Genomic DNA, 25,798 nt, shown 5'->3' on the forward strand with positions numbered 1-25,798 from the left:
ATATATATATATATATATAAATTATTTATTAATTATTCAATCTTATATAAGTTATATAAGTTATTAGTTATACAACTTCATGTAATTATTGAAATATGATTCTTAAAGACATGTAAGATGATGAAAGCTTCATGGCACCACTTTTCATAGCTTATGTCCATCCATATCTAAGATATTCAATGACGTCAATCCTTTAAATGCATCATGTGTAATCTTTAGTTTCTTGTAAATATCAAATAAGAACTTTTTTAATTTAGAAGGTTTCTTCAATTCCAATAGCATTTCTTTTAAATTCTCAAATTTACAAAACAATAATATTTTCAAAACCTTCATACCATCACATGTTATATTTGATTTCTTTAAGTTGATGCATTTAATGAAATATAATTCTTAAAAATATGTAAGGTGCTCAAAGCTTCTTGGCTCTACTTTGAATTGCTCACATCCATCTATATCCAACATATTCAATAATGTCAATCCTTTAAATCCATCATGTGCAATCTTTAGCTTCTTATAATTATCAAACAACAACTTATTTAGCTTAGAAAGTTTCTTCAATCCAAAAAGAATCTCTTCTAAATTCTCACATCTATGAAATAATAGTATTCTCAAAGCCATCATATCATTGCATGTTGCATTTAGTTTCTTCAAATTTAGGCAATTAATGAAATATAATTCTTAAAGACATGTGAGGTGCTCAAAGCTTCTTAATACGACTCTTAATAACTTACATCTATATATACTTAAGACATCCAATGATGATAGTGCTTCAAATACATTATGTGTAATCTTTAGCTTCTTGCAATTTCTAAACATCAACTTTTTTAACTTATAGAATTTCTTCAATTCCAAAGGTATTTCTTTTATATTCTCATATCCATAAAATAATAATTTTTTCAACACCTTCATGTCATGAAATGTTGCTTCTAATTTTTTTAAATTGATACAATTAGTGAAATATAATTCTTAAAGAAATATAAGGTGCTTAGAGCTTTCTAGCACAACTTTTAATTGCTCATATCCACTCATATTTAAGACATTAAATGATGTTAATTCCTATAGAATAGGTAAATAAACTTTATGGTAAGTTATTGGTTGGTTATTGATAACCTTGAGAATTAGACTGATGGTTAGGTAATTTAGTTAGTAACAGTAGGTTGTTAATAGAATAAATAGTTAAGAATTCAAAGGATCATAACCTTTGGAATCCGTTGACTGATGGTCCATCTTTTGGTAGGATAAAGAAGTTGAAGAAAGAGAGATCGATACCAAAATGTAATAGTCGTAAGTAGGGGCAAGCTTGGTGCTACCTCTTTTTGTTTCTTTGTTGTTGATGAGTAATGGATAGTTTTTGAATACTGAGAAGTTAGTCTGGAGTGTCAGACTGTGAGAGTCGTAAGCTGAGATATTGAATTCTGTGTGATGAATTGAGAAATTGAATACAATAGATAAGTTGGAGATCAGTAATTGAATATATATATATATATATATATATATATATATATATATAGAAACCACAAAGAGAGTAAGTGGGACATGAATGGATAAGAATATGAAAGTATTGTTGAATTGATAGTCGTAGAATAGATCATGGGTTGAATTAAGATGGAAGTAGTAAGCCTTGGTGTTTTGTAGTTTGATAATTGATTTCAGATAGCCAGAGTACAATCAATTGTGACACTAATAGATCCAATTTATATAACCAGTCTTTTCCCGTGTTCGAATCTACCTCTATTAGTTCAATTGCTTTGGTATATTGAAGCTTGAACACAACAAAAATAACAATTCCTTAAAGGTATTATCTACAATCTTCATCTTCTTGTAATTTGCAAATAACATCTTTTTTAACTTGGAGAACTTTTTTAATCCTAAAGTCATCATCTTTAAATTTATACACTCGTCTAAATTTAATATTTATAATTCTTTTAGATATTTTTTTTAATGATATTTATATTTTTTAAGTTTAGATATTTTTTTTAATGATATTTATATTTTTTAAGTTTAAATAATTTTTTAAATTTAAATTTTTCAAATTCATCATAGTAGATATATCAATAGAAAATGATCTTAAAAATATATAATCAATCAATTCTAATATAATATATTTTATTATATATTTATATTATATGATATTTTAAAATACTTTCATATTATCTTCAAGTATTCACATAGTATATTCTTCAAGAAATTAAATCTTTAATCATTTTAGTTGATTAGATTGTTCTATAAATGAAATCATCTTTAGACTTTTATATTTTACAAAACTCAATAATTACATATGTAATAATTTAATATTTTTACTAACATGTGACTTCAAGTGATTGCCATGTTGTACAAAATAAATACCTCTAACATTTATAATATCATGTAATACAATGCATATTTATATTTTAGTATTTAAAAATGATCCTATAATATTAATTAATTAATAATTCACAAATATAAATTTTATATACTATCCTATAATACTTTATATATTTCAAGATTTTAAATGAATTAATAGAACTTATAACATATCTCATGAGTAAAATTGGCAAATGATTCACTACTTTCATTCTATCTCTTCACTCCATGAAATTCTTCTTTGGAAATTCTTTGACTCATGTCATATAATAAATCATAAATGCTTATGATTACATATTCATTAATTTTAATGAATATTTTTTCTTCAAAGCTTAAAATAACATTACTAGGATTTTTAATCTCAAAATCATAAAAATAGATGTTTGCATATTTTAGAATATCTCAAATCATGTGTTTTTGTTAAAAAAATATGCTATATCCAAAAAATAGTCTTTTCTCCATTATTGAGGTCATCAAAATAAGGCTTTATTCTTGTCCAAATGTCATTAGACTTTTCATATATCAATGCTTTTTTAAGTATTTGCAAACCTTGCTTACATACACAAATTCTTGTTTGTCTATTCAAAAAAGAATTTATAATTTCTAAACTCAAAGAATGTCCTATACAAGCCTTAATCATTTCAATAGACATTTTGTATAAATTTGGTATTTTGGAATATCCATCTTAAAAAACATACTTAGAAAATATCTCCATAGCTTCAATTTTTATAAGAGAATGTAATTCTATTTTACCTCCTTTAGTTACATAATTTTTTAAAACATCTTATATGCAACTTACTACTATCATTTTATTTTTTAATTAAACATTATAATATCTATGAACTATTGCAAAAATCTCAAAATTAGATATTTCATTAAGAATTAGAAGACAATTCTTCTCTTGAAGTTTCTTAGCAAATAGTTATTTTCTTTCAATGAGACCTTTTACTTCACTTTTTATATCCAAAGATTTCAAGATCTTATTTAATTCTACCAAAACACCTTTCAAGCTCCAATCTTGTACATAGTCTTCTTTTATTAGTAAACTCACAAATCATATTGTAAAATCACTCCAATTCTAAGAAAATCTCTTGAAATGTTTCTTTATTTGACCTTTACATCAAAACAACTAGCTACCAATTTCTTATACAACTTTCTACTAATGCATTTGCTTTCACAACAATTATCTTTGTACCTTTCCATCTTTTTTCTAATGTGAGCAACTAGTTCTTCATTTTGATTTTGAATGCTTACAAATCCTAATTCTAAAAAATCCATGTCCAAAGAAAGCTCCATTTGCTTAAAGAAATTGGCACAAATATACCACTTGCACATGCATATTGCATTATTTATCAAAATCCAAATAAATCCTATCAAATTTACATCATCATTCACAACTTTTTTTGACAACTTCACTTTTATTTTTTTTATTTCATATTCTGCATCATATTATTTTAGTATAGCTTGGTTTTAGGATTCTAGGAATCCTAGAATCTTATCATCTCAATTAAATTGAGAAATTAAGACGGTAGAAGATAATGGTAACAATAATATCATTTTCACTGATATTATTATAATTTTAAAATAAATGATAAATAAAAATATTATTGGAATAATAATTAATGAGATATTAGAATAGAAATTACGTATGTATTGGCATCAATTGTTAGATTATACATCATTTTTATTTGAAACATATTGTTCAATAAAAAGATCTTGGTAGATTTAATATAAACTATTTGATATAAACTATTTTTATAAGGCTATTTTATGTAGCATTTTCAAAATTCCATATGACTTTAGAAGCTTGTGTAATAAATATATTCGAATTTTTTCATGTTTTTTAGTATTCATGTATAACTATGTGAAAATTATTACCTAATAATATATGTTGCTTTGAAATGACAAAATGACAAATACACATTAAACTAAGTGCAATACTAATCTGAAATCAAATACGATAAATAATTTAAATAAAGTAGATGCCACATCAATTCAAAAATGATTATGTATGATATTAGTATATTGATTATTTTGAAAAAATATTTTAAATATTATTTCTCAGGCTACCCCCAAAATAAAATGCTGGCCAGCAGATCTTCCGTGTCCATCCATCCGAATGAATAGAGCGTTTGCCGACTGTTTGTCATATTCTCTAGTGATGATTGTAGAGCGCTGTTGCAAGCAAGCGAGCCAGATTTGGATGGAACCCGAGTGATTTTTTCATAAGCAAAGACCTTAAAATCGTGTAGTAGGGAATGTAGTGTTGGATTGGATTGAGTCCAGCTGAAACAGCACAGGATAGATGTAATGCTCAATTTTTATGTTTATTTTTGGGTATCATTCAGCTGCTATGCTGATTTGCATTGATGAAGGAACAGGGCCCACAACTTTATTAGTGCGATCGGGCTGGTCACTACTTTGGTTACAAGGTGCGTTTACTTCTAATCCGACTTGATTTATTCAACTCAGTGTTGGGGGCTAATTCTTTTGCACCTAAATCGCTTGAACAACGCGGGCATTTCACCTTAATCGATCACTTTGACCCGTATTATGTTTGATGACATTTTTGATGCATTGTACAATTATTTCATATGAGCTGGATTGCTGGGGGATTGTTATTCTTTATGTCATCAGAATCATATAGCTTGAATGTTTCTATCTGACGCAGGCTACTAGCTTTGGGTCTAAGGAGCAAGAAGCTGTTAATTTCTTGGAGAAGAAGTGTAAGAGCAATCCACAATTTTCCTACGAGGAAACTGTGCAAGTATGTTTCAGGCTCTCAACCATTAGTTTCTGTTCTCTTGGTAGACTTTTTTGCAGACTTGTAACCTTTTTGTAGACCAGACTACAATTTCAGCTTTGCAATCGATTCTTTTGGAGGATTTCAAGCTCACTGAAATCGAGGTACTGATTTTACGCATCTGAGGAAGTATGGGTTAGGTTTTGAGCAACACATATCCGCTGGTAATATTAACCAAGAAATTATAAAGACAAAGATTCAGTTGTTTGGATAATATATTTGTTATTTTACTACACGCTTTCGTTGTTCAGATTTCGATGCTTTTGGTTAATAGATTTATGTACAATCATCTCAATGCGAACTAGGTCGCTCAGTATGTCTTGAACAAAGTGAATTTAAGATAGATTGGTGTATCGTTTTGGAGGCTTTTGCTGAGACTCAGATATGGAATTTGGAAATTTCACGGGTAAATGATTTCAGCTGTTGAATGGATTTGATAGTAGCTCGTGACTTCCTGAATTTGGATTCTATCGCATTTTTCATGACATCTACAAGCTATTTGTACAGCTTCATATATATATATATTGGAGTCTAACGCTATGTCTGTGGCATCTCCCTTTCTTGACAGGTTAGAGTGGTTCGTGCTGGCAAACCAGAATTTTGTGTTTTGACGACGGAAGAAATTGACGAGCACCTCACAGCCATCAGTGGGTGCGACTAGTATCAAGGTAGAGGCGAGGTTACAACAGAGGCTATCCTACTGGATGCAAACACACCGAGGCTGCCAATAATTTCAGTGGATCATCGTGGATTTCGTACCTTTTTCGGAGGTCTGGGAACCTCGAGAAGTATCCTTTCATTATGCGACCACTGTGTACAGCTTCGAACCCCACTTGGATCTTTCAAGTAATGAATAGGTTTAATGAATAGGGTTAATGAATAACGAATCAAGGGAATAACAAGCAGCTGAACATCTGTCAATTCATGAGATGCGAAAATGCTTTCAATCTCAAAAAAGAATCCAGAAAGTTCCATTCTACTTAAACTGGCAGGGTCATTCATTAACCTGAGACCAGCAACGTTGCACTTCGTTATTCACAGTAAATGTAGGCATTGTGTAAATCACCAGTTGCATTTCCATAGAGTAAAACCATATCGTAAATATCACCATTTCTTCCATACGATTACATGACACTAGAAAAATGACCTCAAGCTATTTTAGAAGAACCACAAATCACCAACAACTTGCAATTTGGGCATTTGTTAGAGTCTCACCAGAAGACTTTTTTATCCTCAAAGTTTGTGTCCTCGATCTCATTCTGTTTCTTCTCCTTGGTTTCCCCAGCAGGCACTTCGACATCATCCTTTTCGCCGGCCTACATGTAGATGGAGAAGCTGACCCACTCTGACTACCTCTTCACCAATTCCTGCACGGCCAACATTTGAAGGCGAAGTGGTTTACCACACTTGTTTTGCAAGGAGGTGATCCAATTTTCTTTATTTTGAAATGTTTATACAAATTCCTGCGACTTCATTCTCTGTACTTTCGGTAACGGCAAAGGAAGCCATCAGCTTCAGACTCTCAGATACACATGACAATATTTAGGACAATATTCAAGACAAACAATGTTTAAGATAATTCAAACAAATCGACAGTGAAACGAGCACAAGCACCCATCCAATAAAATGAAGTAAAACTACATGAAGTTAAGAAAGTTAGTGAATTTAGTACCCTGATAACAAGTTCGACTTAGTCATTACAAAGGCAACTCGCAGCATTTGTGCTTGCATGCAACTTCGACGTGATCAGAAACCCAGTACACCACACAGAAATTCACTCCAAGGTTGAGCTCTCGTCCCTTTTCGAGTCTACTGCAACAAAGCTTCACCAGAAACCAGAGACAAGCTTCTGCTCTAACTTGTAAATGGGAATAGTAGGAAAATGAGGCAAGACTAAAGCCATCATCACTTATATTAATATTTTCATGTTTTGATTTTGATTTAGGGTTCTTTAGTTTCTTTGTACTTGGAAATAATCATTCTAATATTCTTTTATTTAAACTATATTCATTTTTTAGTGTACATATATAGTTTTTTTAGATGTATAAGGATATAAATTTATATTCTTAAAAATTAAAAAAGAATAAATATTCTAATATAAGGGCTTAACTTTTTCTAATAAAGAATAAATAATATTTTTTTCTTGAAATTATCAAAACACTTGTAAGGTTGTTAAAAAAATTCAATCAATAATTTATTGTTTTCTATTTTTTATTTTATTTATTAAATTATTAAATATTTTATATTTTTATTTATATTTTTAAAATATATAACAAAAAAAATCTATTAAATGCAAATGCAAAAAAATAAGTTGGATTTATTAGAGTACTATTCAACAGATATATTTTTTTTTTAATTTGTATAATATTAAAAAAAACAATAAGTCTAACTTAAAACAACTTTGATGAACTTTTAGGTGAATTTTGATATATGTATAGAAAAAATGATGTAATTTATTGAAATTGGATTTTCTAATAATAGAATTATTTTTAATCCAAATATATTTTAAAATTTTGAGAATAAATAATCAATAGAAAGAAGGATAAAATCATATTAATTAAAAAAATACTTTAAATTTTAATATAAAAAAATGATCTTGAATTTTTTTTCTATCTTTAAGTATTTAATCAAGCAATTGGTATTATTATCAAATTTGGCAAAGTGATTATTTGAGCTTGTTGAAAAATAAAATGAATATTTGATTTTTCAATATAGATTTTTACACATGTGTGTATTTTATTTTATTTTTAATTTCAGATTTCAAAAATAAGAGTTCATTTTAGCAATTATTTAGTGTAGTCAAATTTAGAATGATTTAGCTTATATTATGCATGTGTATGTAGACATGTGTTAAGTTTTTGAAAGGGTGCAAGATGTATATATAATTGTACTAGTTACAATGTGAACTGTTCATGTTTATTTTTCATGATCTTGCAAATTTTCGTATTTTAAATGTGACCTAAAATCCCATTTTTGTTACTGTATTATCCTAAGAATATGAAATCTGATTTTGTTAGATAAATTCATTTTCTTGATGAAAAACCTTTAGTTACAATTACATTGTTGTTTTCCCTTTCTATGGAAATTGTATCTATTCTTCAAAACTATTACTATTCAATTATTATTTAATATGAGTTTAATTATCTTTCTCCAAAATTTTGATGTATCAAATTTTTCTTAATCTTTCAATACATGATTCCTTCCATTGTAAAGGAAAATCTTAAAATGCATAAGACTAAAGAGCATTTTGAAGAATAACAAGTAGATACTTCCACATAAAATTGTTCAAAAGATATCATGGGTGATCTTGAACACAATTTGTTTGAAAACCTTCCAAATGAGGTTCTGCAACTTATTTTTGCAGCCATTGGAGATTGTAAGTCTCTTGTGCGTTGTATGGTTGTGTCTCGCACATTTCATAGTTATGCATCAAAAATCACGACACTCAAGATTGTTTTGCCAAAACTCTTTTTGACATATGAGAGAAAGCTTTGGAATATATATGTAATGGTAAAGGCTTTTAGGGCCCTTGAATCATTGATTGTGTATGTTGGGCAACCAAAAAATGAGCCTTCGATGTCATGGGCTCGGTGCATGCGATATGCGGAGGTTGGTGTCACAGTAGAAAAATTTGTCTTCATGGCCGCAAAGACAGGTGACTTTGTAGAATTTGATCATGCGCTTGGATTACAACCTCAATTCTCAAGCTACACTATCAATAACAATCATGAACGGGCTTTTAATACAAAAAACAAGTTTGAAGATATAACATCCAAAACCAAATTTGAAATTGATCTTCTAGTGAAGAACCAAATTGCTTCTTCAAGTAATAAAGAAGACCATAATAATGATCCTTCATCTACTTCAAGGTATGTATTTATGCTTGTACTTTTATTAGGATAAAATTTGAGTTTTTATTGACAATATATTAGGTTTATAATAAAAATAAAAATTATTTTATAGTTTCTTCTTACTAAATAAATAAACATATTTTATTCTTTTGAAAATTTAAAATTGTATGAATAGATATTTCATGTATTAGAAAAAAAATTAATGTTCCCAAATTCATGAAAAGTTAAGTTTTAGAACAGAGGCTTGTGTTAAGTGTTTTAAAACCACATATGACTGAGAAAGGAAAAAGTGTGACTTGCTTCTGTATTAAACTTTAATCACTAGAACAATAAATTTAGATTAAAGCAATGAATTACTCTTTCAAAAAAACCCTGTTGACATTTGAAAACGGTTCTAATCCAATCATAATGCTTTGTAGTAAGAATAATGTAGAATATGAAGGAAAACCATCCACAGAAAAATCCGATGTACACAATCACCAAAATGACGAAAAAAATATGTTTAATAACATATTTAATTTTCAAAGACAACCATACTTTACCCAAAAAAAATCTAATACACCGGTAATTGATTTTCAATTAAAACAAGTCATTGCACCAAACAATGATGTGCTTAAGCGGATGGTCCCCGTTATTGTTTTTGCAATTGTTCAAGGTTTAGATGAATTCCAAGATACTATTCCAAATTTTATAGAGAATTTCATTAAACTCAAAAGATTTGTTTTTGTAGATATCCTAGAAAGTCTAACAATCCATATGAGAGAACACCAAATTCAACAAGTTAGAATCCAAAAACTAGAAAAATTAAATAGATTGATCAATGAAAACATTGCTTTTAAAAATAATGTTAAAAATGAGAGTAAGAGCAGAAAGGGTTTTATTGATGGAGATGATAATGTGAATAACGATAATTATAATAAAAACTCATGTCATCTAAGCAAAATGCAATTTTCTATGAGTACTCAAGCCCTAAACAAAGTTGAGGATTTGAATAACTCACCATTAAAGTTTCAAACTCATGAAAATGCATCTAAAAATCTGAATTCGAATTTTAGATATGAACCACGTATCTTAGAAAATGGATTTAAAAATCTTCCTGCTTTTGATGAAATTCAAACTCCTCAAGTCTATAATCAAATAATAAAGTCTTCAACTTCAAAAAATGTTTATAATGTTTGTCAGGGTTTCAAAAATCAAAGAAAAAATGAAGTTAGTTGGAATGACTTTTCAAACCGTGCTTCAAGTTCCACACCATCATTTAAGACTTTAAAACTTAATACCATAGATTGTTATTTGAAACCTTTTCTATATGTTAATCAACTTATAGAAGATTGGTCGTACAACGACTTGGGTTTGAAAATATGGTTGAAAGAAAAACAACCTTTGGCTAGTTTCAAAGACACTTTAGAAATTGGAATGAAACACATTGAAAAAAATTCCAAAAATTATAAGAAAACCATTGATCACATGAAAATAAGATTCTTTGAAGAAATGATGTCATCAAAATTCCAAGGAAGTCTCAACGTGTGGCTAAAAAATATGATCACAACTTCAAAAGAACATAAAATGATGATTTCAAACCAAGTGTTATTGAATTTTTATGTGCTATTTTCAAAATATTTTTTTTGTAATTTGATCAATTCTAATTTGTACAAAATGACATTTGAACATTTAAAAAAATTTATGTCGGATTTCAAAAACTTTCTAAGAATCAATTATCAAAATAATTATTATGATGTTTCACATGTAAGAGAAAATATTCATGTATGTATGAATGTATGTATGTATGTATACACACACAACTAAAATTTGATAATATTTAATTTAATTTTTATATTATATTTCAATTATTTTTTTCATATACAATGGTATAAGGCTAATAAATTCATTTCAATATATATATATATATATATACACACACACACAAAAAAAAAATCACATCTAATTATTTTTTTAATAAATTTCATTCCAGATTGGTAGAATGGTTGAAGAAAATAAAAGCTTACATGTATGGAAAGAATCCTCACAACACCACCAAAAGAAATCAGAAAGCTCCTCAGTGTCGCTTAACAATTCATTAAACGAGAAGGCCAGTTTAGGTTATGAAATGAACAAAAACTTAATGTGTCCAACTGAAGAAGAAAAACAGAATGTATTTCAAGTTAGGAGGATACAATGCTCAGAGGATTCAAGCACAAATAACAATCTTTTTCTACTGAACCATAAATCTAATAAAAAAAAGTATATGGCCGTCAAAGAAAAACACTCAAAATTCATTGAAAAACGTTCATTCAAAAGAGAATTACAAAAAGAAAACTTTAGAAGGCGTGAACGAGATTGTGCCTCACCAATTGCAAATTCTCAAAGATATGGAAGCAATTTTCAATTAAGAAATGAATTGGGAATAGAAAATGATTTGGAAATAGAAAGACCGGGCAAGAAAAACCTATACCCACAAGATTGTGAAGAAAGCCCCAAAGATTTGTTGCATTTTGGAGAAAATTCCAATTCATGTGAAATAAAAAGCACCAACAGCGTAAACTACAAATCCTTTGAATATGGGCAAGAAAGTAATGTGGATATTAAAGGAAAAAAGGTGAGTGGGATTATTATTCATTGTATAAGTGATTTAATATATATATATATATATATATATATATATTTTACTCAAATAAAAATATATTGTCCAAAAAGAAATTGTACATATGTATGTATTCAAGATTTTGATATTATAAACATAATACTGCAATTTTGAATTTATGTTTAAGATAAATAAAATAAATAAAAAAGCAAAAAAATTGATAGTTTTTAAAACCATGATCTTACCATTTATTGGTGCAGATTGAAGTTGAAGGCTTCGATAAATCACATTCAACTTCGACATATGAAATGTATTTGGAAGAAGAAGAAAATAACTCATGTGTCAATAAAAAGAAATTTAAAAATCATGACAATCACATCAACAGTTTTGAGAAAACTGGTACTATGCATGAAAATCAATAATTATCTTGTGCATTAGGTGGTAGTCAAACACAAGTACACTCCTCATGTTTAAAAAGAGTAGTTACAATTCTTCATAAAAGTAATGCTACAAGTATCAACAATCCATCATAATGTTTATATGTATGTATGTATGTATATATATATATATATATATATATAAACCCATCAAACATATACAAAATTTCGTTTTTTTATTTTTTTGCGTTTAACATGTGATGGTAGTTCCAACTCACAATAAAAAATTCACTCATATGGAGGACGAACCAATGGTGAGGCATAGTCATTCCACCAGCTCTCAAAATAGCAACACTCAACACAATGTAGTCTTGTGGTCAAAGTAAGTGACAATCACTTTAAAGCTCTTAAAATAAAATAGAATATATATGTAGATATATATATATATATATATATATATGTGAGAGTGACTCTTTCTTTAGAATCATTCTTACAATCGAAGAAGATTGATTCATTTCTTCTAATCTACAACACATTAATCTTCCACGTTTGTGAATTTCCCATCTTTAAATATATGTATATATATATATATATATATACACCTACCGACACACCAACATCGCCCTTGTCCCTGGTATCTGTGCTTTTACTTTTTGATCGACCAAGTTGCCTTTTGCCTTTTTTGTCCTTTTTGGTCGCTTAATAAAAAGTTGTTGCCCGCGGGCAGCACTCGAGTTCGGGAGCCCATCGGCGCGAGGCGATCAGGCCGCAGAGCGAGTAGCGCGAGGCGCGACGGCCAAGGCGCCGCCGCGCAGAGGCAGCAGCGGGAGGCGCGCCGGGAGAGAGCCTGCGAAAGCATCCAGCGCCGTCAGCGCGACATTGAGCAAGAGGCGCTGTTCTTCGACATCTCCTTCTGGCGATCGGACCAAGTCGCGGTCCCCAACTACGCCCTCTCGGATGTGTCCATGTGCATCGCCACCCACGGCGCCAGGCCCCTCTCCCTCGACGACCTCCACATGTTGTCGGAAGCCGCGCTCGCGGGCCCTCTACTGACCGCAACTATTGCTTGCGTCAACGAACAAATCGGGTCGCACAACCTGTGAGTGAGCGTTGGTATAGTTACAACAACACAGCACTCTCGCTGGTAACGATGAAACCACGTTGTTGGAAATGTTGTCAATGACATCCGAGTGCAACCCAACAGATCAAAGTAGTGAACTCACCCACTGACAATAATATCTAGAACACGCTTGTGAAATCCTTGATTACTTTGTTACTGGGTCTACTCTGTGTAGTGGATACGCGGTCTCTGAAATTTTCGTGTCAGTGCAACCGCGGCGTTGATTGCCAGGTGATGGTCCGACAATTCCAGACCGCTATGCAAAGCAACGAGCTATCATATGTGGTTGCTGGCATAATATATGTATTTAGAGAGATCGAAGCACAAATTACCTCTGAATGTGTGTTGCGTATGTCTGCGCAACGCTGTTGGTATATCAGCAATACAAGGCAACACCCATCCGGCGCCGGAGATCGTGACAATTTGCTGGTTTCACAATTGTATTTTCACAACGTTGTTTCCGAATGTGATGCATTGTTTCGGAATAATGTTGAATTACATACATGATTTACAAAGATCTAACATGAAGCAGTTATGGAAGAAAAATAATAAAGATGTGATGCAAATAATTAACCATTGAATAGTAAGAGAAGAACCATGAGATCAAAGAAAACTTTTCAATAAAAACAGAATTGTTGTACTACACAGAGTGTCTTTTGTAATAAAAACATTCTTTGCATTTATATTAATATAGTTTAAACAATCATCATTTGTTAGAAGTGCACAAGAATTTAATAAGAATTAAAGATTTACCACATAGCATTCCAAGACAAGATTGTAGTAGTGAAGTAAGTGAGGGCTTCTTGCCTTTTAAAAGATACTTTTAAAAAAACTAAAAAATATTTTTTTTGAATTTTAAATTTATATAGCTTGAGATAGAGATATGTATAAATCAAAAAAGTAAAGAATAAAAAATTATTTATTTATTTATTTATTAGAAATACTAAATTTGAGTAATTATTAATTTATTATAATAATACTTTTAATAAAGATATTTAAATCAAAAGATAAGATTTAAAACTATATATATATATATATATATATATATCAAAATAAACTAATAAAGAAGTAAACAAAAAAATCTTATTGTTAAAAAACCTTAATTGTAATATTTTTTTATTAATGAAAAAGTGAAAAAAATAAATACTTACCAATGTAAAACTATTAAAGTTAAGAATCCTAGTTAGTTTTGATTTGAAAGTTTGTAAATATAAAAGTTGATAGATATAAAATAAAATAAAATAAATAAAAAAAAAAAAAAAAAAACTTTTAAATACTTCTAATTACTTAGAAATTTAAGATGTGTAGGTTTAGAAAAATAAAGAAAATTACCTAAAAGAATGTTAGTATCTTCTCTTGTGATTTTGTAAAGATGGAGGTATTTTGGAACTTAGTTTTTAGTCTATTATACTTGATTAGTGTCTTTATTTCAAACAAGCTTTTAGGTTAGGCTCTTTTCTAAATTTAGTTAGTTATGTAAAATATTTAAAAAATAATCATTATAATAAAAGAGGTTCAACAAGCCTTTATATTAAGAGTACAAACTTAAATATCTTAGTAAATATTATTAATATGGAAAAAATAACAATAATTATTTCGTATGTCACATATTAATAGTAATAAAAAATTGAGTGCATAAGATTTTGAATTTAGAGATATAGATGTAAATGTGATTATTTTTTTAATATTATTTTTTGAAATATTAGATTTGTAACATTATATAATAAAAAAAATATATAAAAATTTCAATTGATGATTTAATAGTTAAATTTTAATTATTTTTACGTTTATAAGAAGAATTGTTTTTTAATATTTTTTTAATCTTACATTATGATTTTGGTATAATTTGGAATCCTTCCAAAATTTGTAATTTAAAATTTGTTCTCTTATTTGAAGTTAATACATAACATATTCTATAAATATATATATATATATATATATATATGTATAATGAAAATTACCAACATTTATTCTTTACTATGATTAAATAAAAATATTAAAAGTATTCATAGATGTTTCTATTTATATTTTTTGAATATGAAAATTTATAAAAATATAACATAACAACACTTATAAATTTTAAATTTTAAATATGTTTTTATCAATCAAATAATATAAAATGATTTTAGCATCAATATTTATGTTATCTATAAAATTCTCTCATTATCTTTTACATTCTTTTATAAAATTAATAACATATATTTTAAACTCACACTGTTATATTTTACAATACACTTGGCCTTCTTTAAGATAAATTTAAAATTACTTTGAGATTGAACTTATTCTTTGCAAAATCTTTTATGATTAGATGATTAGTTATTAAAAGTACTAAACCATGTTTAATTTTAAGTAATTGCTGCAGCTGGAATAAAATTGTTTTGAAAAAAATTGTAATTAATATCAACATAAAAAAATTTAAGTATATATATATATATATATATATATATATAAAGAAAATATTAACAATTTTTTGATTGGATTCAAAAAATCTAAATAAAATATGTTGAGTAGATGACAAGTCGTGGTATCACTAACAAAAGCAAGGGTGGCATTAGCAATACCTCACATTATAATATGTATACTCATCACAAATACAATATATTATTGAACCAACTTGGCATAATTTTTTTATCTATTGTTATCATGCCAGTTCACAAGATTTTGCAAACACCCAAAAAGAAATTACTTCTAATGCTTGTTTCTACAAGGAGATTTTATAATGCTAACTCCTAAAACTTTGTGATCCACTATAATGAATTAGTGCAACATTTTTGCTTTTAAGAAACAAACACCGTTAAAGTTCTTTGAACTTCAATTTGAGCATGCTTTGAAGCATGTATAACCTGATTTTTCATCAAATATTTTATTTATTTTGCAAAATAACACAACAATGCTTTGATGTAGAGAACTTTGATAATTATATTATGTAATGCATTTGGAAAATCCACTTACACATTGAAGACACCCTCAAAATTCTCAAGGAAAAAAAGAAACATAACCTAAAAAAAAAAAAAAAAACAAACAAACAAACAAACAAACAAAAACAAAACAACAAGTCCCTCTCTATGCATGGAAGGTAATGTGAGATGCTTCCAACCTGAAAAACTTCACTCAGAGACAAATGGGAAGGCTTCCTAAACCTATTTATAAAAGAGATATATTTATAATAAACTATAGTAATGGGAGAAAGATGGCTGGTGGGCCTCAAAGCAAGCGACGGGAATCCAACTCTAAGCATGACAGCAGTGCAAAACAACCCCACAAACGGGGGCGTGGAATCACAAAAGCAACAACAACAAATCCAAGTGTAAGTAAGTTAAAGAGAATGCAAAACCCAGTTGGATTGGTTTCAGCAAAACGACTTATTCCTCCCCCGTTCTTTGTTCACCGCTCGTCCATACCGACAAGCCCCGACCTCCCCACCATCGGCACCGCGTGACGCCATGAAACAGATCCCACCTGACGCCTCCCACCGGGCCAAGCGCGAATGCGAACGAAGGAATTGTTGCAAGAGAGAGAGAGAGTGAGAGAGAAGAAGGAAGGAAAGAGGGAGGCTTGTTTGCAGATTGCCTGCCTGGGATGCCGATAAGTTTCTGGCAACCCTAGTTGCGCATACTTTTCTCTCCCCTTTCCCTGCTCCACGCTCATGTGAGGTGATGTGATGTGGGTTTCCCTCCCTTTCATCCACGGGTTCGCATTGCCGATGCTGTTGCGCTTGCGAGCCCAATCGATTCAGGACCTGGTCGATGATCTGCTCTCGGTCTCTAAGCACCTCTAGAATCAGAGGGGGATTTTTCACCTCGTTCATTCAACGCTGGAGGTGGAATTGCGGTGAATTCCTGTGCGACTGGGGAGCTGTTCAAGTGCAGGATGCGTGGGTGCTGTGGGTCGGGGAACGTGGATGTGGGGAGATGGTTGCGAGGGGTTTATGCAAGTTTTTGCTAGTGCCAGTGGGCGGAATGCAGGTTTTTAGGAGAATCCGTGGGCGGCAATAGTTGTGGGTGGCATTAAGCGGGGCATGAGGGCTTTATATGAAACATTTTGGACCCTTTTTGCGAAGGGTTGATACTGGAGGTTTATTCCTTCGGGAGATACGTCGGTGACTGTTTTGGGTTTGTATGTAAATTGTTTTGGGCTGGGAGAGTTGAAGGGGCGGATTTCATTTTCTGGGTTTTAGAACCATCTGCTCATGAAAGTCGCTTGTCTAGGTCACATTCTAGGTTAGTTTGGAGTTATGATGTTTCTCGATGCATAAGGGTAGGGGTCTTGCTGCAGCCGAAGCTTCCGACTTCATGTGGGCATTTTTGGTATTACCACATTGGAGCCGCGTGCCTTGGCACCTTTCCGTGTGCTCATTGACGATCCGTGGAAGAATTGCGTGTCTACCAAAGTTGGCAAGTTAGATTGACCTAAAAGGAATTTTATATGGGGACGAGCAAGACAAGATGATCACGCAACCTTCACTTTGACATTTGGTCTGCAATCTTTCGTCACCTTATGAAGGACTACACTTAGCTTTAGTCTTGGAGCTACACCTGGGAATGCAGGGACGTTTACCAGATCTCAGGGAGCCATATTCTATTTGGTTCTCCTCATTTGTTTCTCAGAGTGCAGCTGGCATGGCTTCTAACGGCGATTGCTTTTTTCGAATGCTTGCGATAGCTCCAAGTGCGTTCTCTTCAATCCCCCCCCCCCTTTTTTTTTTTTTTTTTTTTTTTTTTTTCCTTTTTATTCCGTTTCTGTTCATTGAACAATGGATACTTGGAGAGTTCTATTTTATAGGTCCCTGATCAACTAGCGAAGCATAGGAAAATCTGGGCTGAAATCATTTACATAGCAGATTAGTTTCACGTGATTACGTTCTCATGGAAATGTTTGGGTTCTCATATTTCTGCTAATAAAGCGAGTAACATCTAGATGGAACAAGTTCTGCGTGTTCCAACGCTTAAAATGTAGTACCATACGGAATATTTCCAACTTCCTTACTGACCTAGTTCATCAGGTGTTCAGTGTTGACGCTAGTTCTTTGTATTGTGTTCTCTTAAGGCGAGCTGCTGTGGTGTACGTCAATATATGTTTTTCTGAAAATTCAAAGAGACGTTGATTTGATTCTCATGATATCCATCTAATTTCATCAGGAATGTTAAGCTGATTTGGTAAACCCAGAAGCTTGAAATTTACTAACATCTGGTATCTCGCGTATTTTTACCAAAGGACCCCGAGAATTGACTGGGGCAGTCGATCTTGTATCTCATTATCAACTGAAGGAACAGTTCGAAGCATTTTGCAAGAAGCCTTCGCCAACATCGGTTTCCGATTCTATGTACTTGGGCAATGTGGTTGGAGATAGTGAATTTCGGAGGGGAGAGGGCATGGAGCTTTGTCAACTTGTACAGGGTTCCGCTGGGTCCTGGATGCCTTCAGATCGTGTGCCCTTTCAGCATTTTGATATTGAACTGCTACGGAGGGCCTTCGCCTTGAAAGAAACCGGCCCGATCTTTTTACCAGAGGTCAGCAAAGCTGTTTATAGGAACAATGAAAGTGCTTTCAGCTAATCACCACCATTTGGGATCTGTAATTAATAATCCAGGGCTGTCTGTTTTTGATGTGGTTGATGTTCTCTATGCCTTTCTGCAGTCTGAAAGGGGATTACCAACCATCCGTGTGAAGAGTAAGGATCAAGATGAAGACAAGAAGAAGAGGAAGCATAAGCACCGCAGCAAGGATAGGGAAAAAGCCAAAGACAAGGAAAAGAAGAAGGATAGGGATAAAGACAAGAAGAGAGACAAAGACAAAGACAAAGACCGGAGCAAAGGAGAGAATGGCGAGAAGAAGCATAAGAAGAAGGTATTTGTTTCTTTGAGTTTTTGTTGCTGTAGGTTGATCAGTTTTCAGCTCTCTCACGACTTCAAATGCATCAACGGTACGTAATGGGTGCAGAAGAGGAGGCATGATGGGGAAGAAGGTGATGACGGACATAAACACAAATCTAAAAAGGTGGGTCACGTGGTTTTAAACATTAGTTTCTCCTTACCCGCTAGTGCAATTTTTTTGTGTGATAGGAAGAGCTGAAGCGTGTGGCTTTTGTATTGCAGCGCAAACACTCTTCAAAGATGGAAGGCCAAACTATTTTGATCAAGAGCGGAAAATGAAATGGGCGTGTCCTCATTTTTTATGAAGGTCTTTTCCTTGGGTTTCGCAGAATCTTGCACAGAGCTCACCAGTGAGTTTTATGTAATTTTATTTTATTACATTTCTTACTGCCATTGGAATTGTTTGTAAAAGCCCTGATCGTAGAGGAGTCACTTGATACATCTAAATTCTCAATTATTTCCCGGATTGTTTTGTTCAGGTCTTTTGATTTGATCGAGTTCATGATTTATATAACGAGGTCATATTATGTGGTTGAATGTTCTGCAGCCAAAACGTGGTGAGTGGAAGATTTCCTGCTTCGAGAATTCAAGTGTCGATTTTGTTTTTGGCATGGAATCTTAGAATGTGGAGCGCTTAACAAGTTTTGATTCTGAAGTTGCATGTAGTGTTTCAGATCACTCAAACGGCATGTACTATATTCTCCTTTGTGATTCAAGAGTTTGACGTGGCAGGAGGTTCTTCGTAGGAGTGCACATTTGCACTTAGGAATCTTTGACTTGCAAAATGTAAGTCATAGTGAAGACAATTGGTAGCTTCTTAACCCAAGTTGTGAGGTTGAAGCCCTCTATTAGAGGGCACCCGTGATATGTCCATGTAATTCACGTGAACTTGTGTCTGACAACAAACCACTGCTAGTTCAGGGTTTGCTTCTACTGGGATTCGATTGCTGTGTGGAATATTTGAGGATAGTTTTGTAGTCATTCCTTCTCGGGGAAAAATATATTTGCTTGACTTGCTAAGCCATTCGGCCCGAGTCTTCGTAGAGAATATGAAACTCTGGGGAATCCTAGCCCTCCTTTTATATCTGTGCAGGTACTAGTCATAGATTTTGAAACTGCTTGCGTGGACAGCCGTATTAAGAGCTTCGAATATGACCTCTTCTGACATAGTAACCAGTAGCTACTAGAGAAGCTATTCCAGATCAATAGTTACACAACGGAGCCAAACAGGGCTACTTCCCGCAAAAAGAAGGATCTACTCAATTTTGAAATGGCGAAGTATTGTCCTACCTCACCTATTCCCCTCCGATAATCACGAATCATCAAATAGTGGTTAATTTGAATCCAAGGAACTTAAATAAACCATTTAGGAGAATGTAAACTTCCCATTGTTTGATTGCCTTTCTGCCTTAATTTAGCTTTTTAAGAATTATGCATTGTGTTTAAAAATTAGAGGAATGTTACGTGAAATATCTTTTAGAACCATACCATGATAAAATTTGTGTAGGGTTGTTTTTACTTGCCCATCTTTGTCCATGTTAACTCTCAAAAAATTGGGTCAAGAGGAGTAGAGGGCAAATGCTTAAGGGAGAGGGTTACAAAGAAGCAACTAAATCATATGAACCAAGAGGGGTTGAATTGTCAATAGAGTGAACAAAGTTGTGCAGGCAACTAATGCATCAATCTAGAATCTATCATAATCTTCCAATCTCATATTATTTATAAACTATTATAATTCTACCCAATGTTTTGTTTGCTTGTTGTCCATAAATAGTGGGTAGGCAACAGATTGGGCAAAACTTAGACAAATGAGTGGATAGATGAAATGTTTTGGTAAAGCACAATTTTAGGGATGATTCCACCCAAGTGAGTGGACACTCGGCTTCAATTGTGTAGATACTCCCATGCTATGTACCCTTGGGTACACTCAGTGAAACTACTTTTTACACTAAAAAGTTTTAGGATAAATTTACAATAAATTTATTTTCAAATGAAAATTAATAAGTTTTTTTTTACAGCAAATGAAAGAATCATATGAAATGTATAATGAAATGTTGTTTAATTTAATCAAAAAGAGGAAGAAAAATAAACCATAAACCACTACATTTAAATCTTTTACTATAAATTTAATTTTTATTATTTTCTATAAAATTATTAATTTTACTATGTGTATGTGCATAGCACAATGGAATGTCCACATAGTAAAAGTAGGGGTATTCACCTAATAGTTCCCTAAAATTATAAAAGAACCAAAGAACATGGGTACCCATACAAACTAATTAATATGATTGAAGTTATGTATTTTTAGAAAATATAGTTTTTATCATGTATAAAAATACCAAAATACTTTCTTATTATTAAGAAATATATAGTATGCAAAATTTGATTAATTTAAAAGTTTTGGTTTATTAAAGCACTATACAAGAACTTGTGAGAAAATTTTAAGTACTTTCACTTATTATTGTTGCAATATGTAATGTTTTATTAGCTATTGCATTGCCTAAATTTATGATGCTCCTGACTATTTGCTATAATAATATCATAATAAGATGTGACAAAATAATAAATTATTAGTATAAATGCTGTAATATTAAGCTTTAGTTTATTCATTGCAGATAACAATTTTACTTTATTCTGTGACCCATTAAAAATATCTTATCCACAAGGGAAAATAATGAAGAAATGATGAACACTAAAAAATTAAGTCATCAAGCCATTTACATTGGAAGTAATTTTCAATGCATAATTCCATTACCACCATTGAAAGTCATAATAAACTAAAGAGCTTGATAAATTCATCTTCGTTAAGGTGCAAGGGTTTGGGATTAGTATGTCACAGACACTTGAATTGCAAATCAAATGACAATTTTCCAAAATAAATTACAACGGTCGCTGAAAATTTCTTGATTACGTTTAATCGTAACGGTCATTGTACAATATTCTACCTAGATATGGAACTCTAGCTGCAGTGTGTTTGGACAGCTCCAATATTGTACCGCTTTCAATTCACGTCATAGGCGACTCTACCCATGTTTCACTGAGACACAAATCAAACACACAGCTTCTACAGTACATCATCTTCTGTAGAAACTTTCACCTCACAAAAGTGCTGACAGTATTGTTGCAATGTTAATTATTTACAACTACTCAACTAACAATTCATTGGTAATTTTTCACGTGCCCCTGCAAAATATTTCTCCGAGTTGGGTGTCTCAACTTGCGCAATGCTCTCACCTCGATTTGTCTTATCCTTTCGCGCGTCACTTTAAAAAAGATGCCTATGTCTTTCAAAGTCATCGACTGAGCATCATCTAATCCGAAGCGAAGTCTGAGAACCTCCCTCTCTGTTGGAGACAGGGTTTGTAGAACACCGTCGATATCTTGCTTCAGCACTTCATTCGTCAGAAAATCGTCTGCTGAATTGAAGCCTTTGTCAGCAACCATTTCCTGAAACACGAGATTTTGAGGAACATGTGAAGACAAACTGGAACCTTTCATGGTAAGCAATTCCAATCAGCTGTAATTCTCGGACATGTAAGAGCTATGAGGTGTTCACGATATCGTTCACTTGAAATCTTACCCATAACGGTAGATCTTTATCCCTCCCAATGAGTTGATCCATTGAAGCTGGGAGTCTAGCCGATTTTAATATGAAATCCAATTTTTCCACACTTATCCCAACTGCTGTTGCCACTTCTTCGTCACGTGCCTGTCGCCCTTGGTCCTCGGCTATCATCATCCTAGATTTGTTGATACGTGAGATGACTTCGTAAATGTGAACCTGAACAAATGGAAGTATATCAGACGACGTTTTCTGAAGAGGGAGATTATTTCGTTTCTCGTCACAAGCAGTGAGTAGTGATCGGTTATACGATAAATATTCCTCGACAAGTTCTGGAAATGGTTAATTGATTGAACAGGAGTGCGTACTTTTCATCTACCTAAACGTGAACTTCGCACTTAAGCCTTAAGAGAGGGCAGAACTACATCCAGACGAGTTGTACATTTCGGGCCTCCTGCGATTCCAGACTAAGTAATCAGAAACCAGGAGGTAGAACTTACTGGCAGACGAATGATCCTGGACTGATCTGTAATTGAGCGCGTCACAGCCTGCCTAATCCACCAAGTCGCATAAGTACTGAATTTAAACCCCATTTCTGGATCAAATTTCTCTGCTCCCCTTATCAAGCCCAAACTTCCTCTCTGTTTCAGTAAATCAAAATACGTGAAGATAGGTTCAGTGAATAAGGACAGTATATCACTCCACGCTTCCAGTACCGTAAGACGAGAAGAATAACACGTGACCGTTCAGTCGAAAGCAGATAGCTCTATCCAGATGAATACATTCAAACGACTCATGACAAACCTGAATTAAATCTGGAAGGGTCATGCCACGGCCTTGATAGTTCTTGACAATAGACACAACCAACCGCAAATTTGAGTTCACAAGCTTATCTTTCGCACATTGACCCTCCTTAATTCGCAATTCAAACAGAGTCTGGTTCATTCCAACAGCTAGACTCCACTCACTCCTGGTGGGCTCTCTTCCCATGTCTCGCTGAAGTTCAGCTCTTACTTTTTCTAGTTTCAGAGTATCTTGAGGACCACACGGAGGACAGTATTATAATTTCATAATTCTATGGCGTCATATCATTGAGGCATACGTCGAAAAGATGTTGATGAAACTAGCTTCAAAAACACTGCCGAAATCGAAACAGAGTCGTCACCTGAATTTTTCGAGATAGAGCAACTTCTTCGAATGCTGTAAGCAACTTACTATTTTTTACGTCTCGTAAATATGAGCAAATTGGGTCTGAAAGGCGATGCTTGATAAGGGATTTATCTGCCTTCGGTACAGGGGGTGAGGACGCAAGAGCAAATGCAACCTTCCCTGCCTTTTCCAACGCTCGTTCCCTCTTTCTAAATCTTTCGTTCTTACGATTCGATTTCACCGCAACATTCCTTGATCGAGGCAACCCAACTGCAGATTCTGCAATTCGAAAATCCGCAGATCAGCATTGCTTCGAAATGTGTTAGTTAGATTCCACTGGATATAATACAGTCATCTTTCGGTTATTCAGTCACCTCTATCCATGCTTTTTGTATTTGACATTAACCTGAACTGGCAAATGGTCGCCACCATCACCAAACCAGTTTCGAAAGATTCTTCCAAGAATGAATGGCAGATGAGGTCGCACGTGAAAATATCACACTGTACCTTGGAAAAAACTAAAAGTGATTAACGTAAATAGAACTTCGGTCCAATGACATACCTTCATCTCTTCTTGGCGATGCTTTGCTCTTGGCAGAAGTAGATGCACCCTCTATTAGCAATTCTAACTTCTGAACATACTTCTGCTCTGCCGTTAGCATTGCAGCCTCAGCATCACAACCTATCCGAAATGAATTCTCCATATTATTCAAGCTGGCCCTCTCTAGACTCGGCGTGTCAAACTCCAACTGAAACTCTCTCTTCTTCACATCCATTGCATTTTTGTAAGATGCTGCATCCCTCGCAGCTTTCACAGCGGCTAATGCCAATACCATCGCTTCATCACCTGGTCCACAAAAAGTATTTCCCTCACTACCAGACCAGCTTTCAGAGAATAAAACATTATCCACTTCCAGGGTTCGGTTGTGCGCAGCTCTGTTGGTAGGGCCTGCAGGCAGTGATCCAAACGCATACGACCTTAACCACGGCGACGATAATCTCATCCTGCAAAGGATTTCTAAACTCCGTGAAGCATTTTCTCTTGGGAGAGTTAAAATAAAATGAATGAAGTAATTTGATCAAAATTAAAAACAAAAAAGAATCCAACACAGTTAGAATCACCTCCACGCTATTTCACGACTGATTCTCCAGATCTTAAACCCTCTGCAACCCATTTCAACCAGCCTCAAAAACCCACCCATTTCACATCTGTCAACCACAAATTCCACTCAGGAAACACAAACCCCAACCCCAGCAAACGAAACCTCACCTCGCAGGCAGTCTCCTCCGCCGGACAGCCTTCGTCAACCTCGCTGCACTCTTTACCCCGCCATCCCTCCTCCCGCTACACGACGCGGCATTTCCATCCTGCTCTCTATGTCCCACTGCTGCCGTTGCTGCTCTGCTGTCCGAAGGAAGCACACACCAAGCCGGCGGCAATGTCGCCATCGCCAAAGCCTGATCACTCCCTCCAGTCGAAAATTACGCACTCACCACTAACAATCAAACAACGGCAACCTTAAAACCGTTGGCGAAAATAAAAGCGAAACCCGTAGCAGGTGGAACTTGCGAAGGCTCCGCGACATGGATTTGTGGTCAAAAGTGGAAAAATGGCAAACAAATTGCAGTAAGGTGGTGAAGCTGCTGATATGGGGACAACTATCCTCTTAAAACCCTGTCACTGTTAAACGAATCATCAACAAGCCAGCAGGGCGCTCACGATCAGTTCCGAATGCACCTCGCCAATTAGACGTTGCCTGGCTCGTCAGATGCAGTTGATTGCAATCGGATTCGAGATAGTGTTGGTGCACAGGATAGGATTCTTCCAATTCTCGCTCTTGAAATTGGAGGAGCTAGGATTCTTCTGACGCTGCCCTTGCTCCAAGGCCATTGGGCAGACGTTGAGCAGCGGGCAGCGACTGTGCCACAGTGCAAAACCTTTTTGTAGGAATATCTCCAAATATCGCACACATCAGCTTTCTTGCGAGGAGTATCCACGACCTGGCAAAGACACAATGAACTGCCTTTTTCTACTCATCTCTTTGCATTTGATTGGGTTCTTTATTGCGGCGTTGGGGTCCTTTTTCTTTTGACATTCTTTTCTCTGAGTCTGGCGGAGTGGATGTTGGACCTACTGAT

General features: G+C 33.4%; 3 protein-coding genes across 21 annotated transcripts; 2 read left to right on the forward strand and 1 right to left on the reverse strand.

Moving 5' to 3' along the window:
• Positions 1-8,003: 8,003 nt before the first annotated feature.
• LOC112273484 (uncharacterized) lies at positions 8,004-13,758 on the forward strand. Of its 5 annotated transcripts, XM_073531135.2 has the most exons (7): positions 8,004-9,015; positions 9,417-9,561; positions 10,180-10,773; positions 10,970-11,593; positions 11,839-11,977; positions 12,223-12,337; positions 12,683-13,758. In XM_073531135.2, the coding sequence occupies exons 1-7, from the start codon at positions 8,444-8,446 to the stop codon at positions 13,056-13,058; spliced, it is 2,565 nt and encodes an 854-aa protein (XP_073387236.1). In that variant the 5' UTR covers positions 8,004-8,443; the 3' UTR covers positions 13,059-13,758. The 5 variants fall into 5 exon arrangements, with proteins under 5 accessions (XP_073387236.1, XP_073387233.1, XP_024358122.1 ...); XM_073531132.2 differs by having other exon boundaries at positions 9,417-10,773; XM_024502354.3 differs by having other exon boundaries at positions 9,417-10,761.
• A 3,321-nt stretch (positions 13,759-17,079) lies between these two features.
• Positions 17,080-19,887, forward strand: LOC112279118 (uncharacterized). Of its 10 annotated transcripts, none has more exons than XR_002968881.3 (7): positions 17,080-17,743; positions 18,290-18,585; positions 18,713-18,922; positions 19,016-19,072; positions 19,171-19,298; positions 19,428-19,505; positions 19,615-19,887. XR_002968881.3 is itself a non-coding variant. In XM_024513253.3 (6 exons), the coding sequence occupies exons 1-5, from the start codon at positions 17,617-17,619 to the stop codon at positions 19,225-19,227; spliced, it is 747 nt and encodes a 248-aa protein (XP_024369021.1). In that variant the 5' UTR covers positions 17,080-17,616; the 3' UTR covers positions 19,228-19,255; positions 19,428-19,836. The 10 variants fall into 10 exon arrangements, 2 of the variants coding, with proteins under 2 accessions (XP_024369021.1, XP_090099916.1); XR_002968880.3 differs by having other exon boundaries at positions 19,623-19,887; XR_002968882.3 differs by having other exon boundaries at positions 19,681-19,887.
• A 1,937-nt stretch (positions 19,888-21,824) lies between these two features.
• Positions 21,825-25,540, reverse strand: LOC112278952 (uncharacterized). Of its 6 annotated transcripts, none has more exons than XM_073532237.2 (8): positions 25,398-25,540; positions 24,930-25,155; positions 24,222-24,664; positions 23,726-23,938; positions 23,315-23,544; positions 23,011-23,151; positions 22,529-22,729; positions 21,825-22,395 (listed from the first exon to the last, which is right to left on the reverse strand). In XM_073532237.2, the coding sequence occupies exons 2-8, from the start codon at positions 25,106-25,108 to the stop codon at positions 22,108-22,110; spliced, it is 1,695 nt and encodes a 564-aa protein (XP_073388338.1). In that variant the 5' UTR covers positions 25,109-25,155; positions 25,398-25,540; the 3' UTR covers positions 21,825-22,107. The 6 variants fall into 6 exon arrangements, with proteins under 6 accessions (XP_073388338.1, XP_073388337.1, XP_090099938.1 ...); XM_073532236.2 differs by having other exon boundaries at positions 25,380-25,521; XM_090243812.1 differs by having other exon boundaries at positions 24,930-25,444.
• Between the last annotated feature and the right edge of the window lie 258 nt (positions 25,541-25,798).

Source organism: Physcomitrium patens, chromosome 2 (genome assembly GCF_059467195.1).
Source record: "Physcomitrium patens ecotype Gransden chromosome 2, ASM5946719v1, whole genome shotgun sequence".
NCBI classification, from domain to species: Eukaryota; Viridiplantae; Streptophyta; class Bryopsida; order Funariales; family Funariaceae; genus Physcomitrium; species Physcomitrium patens.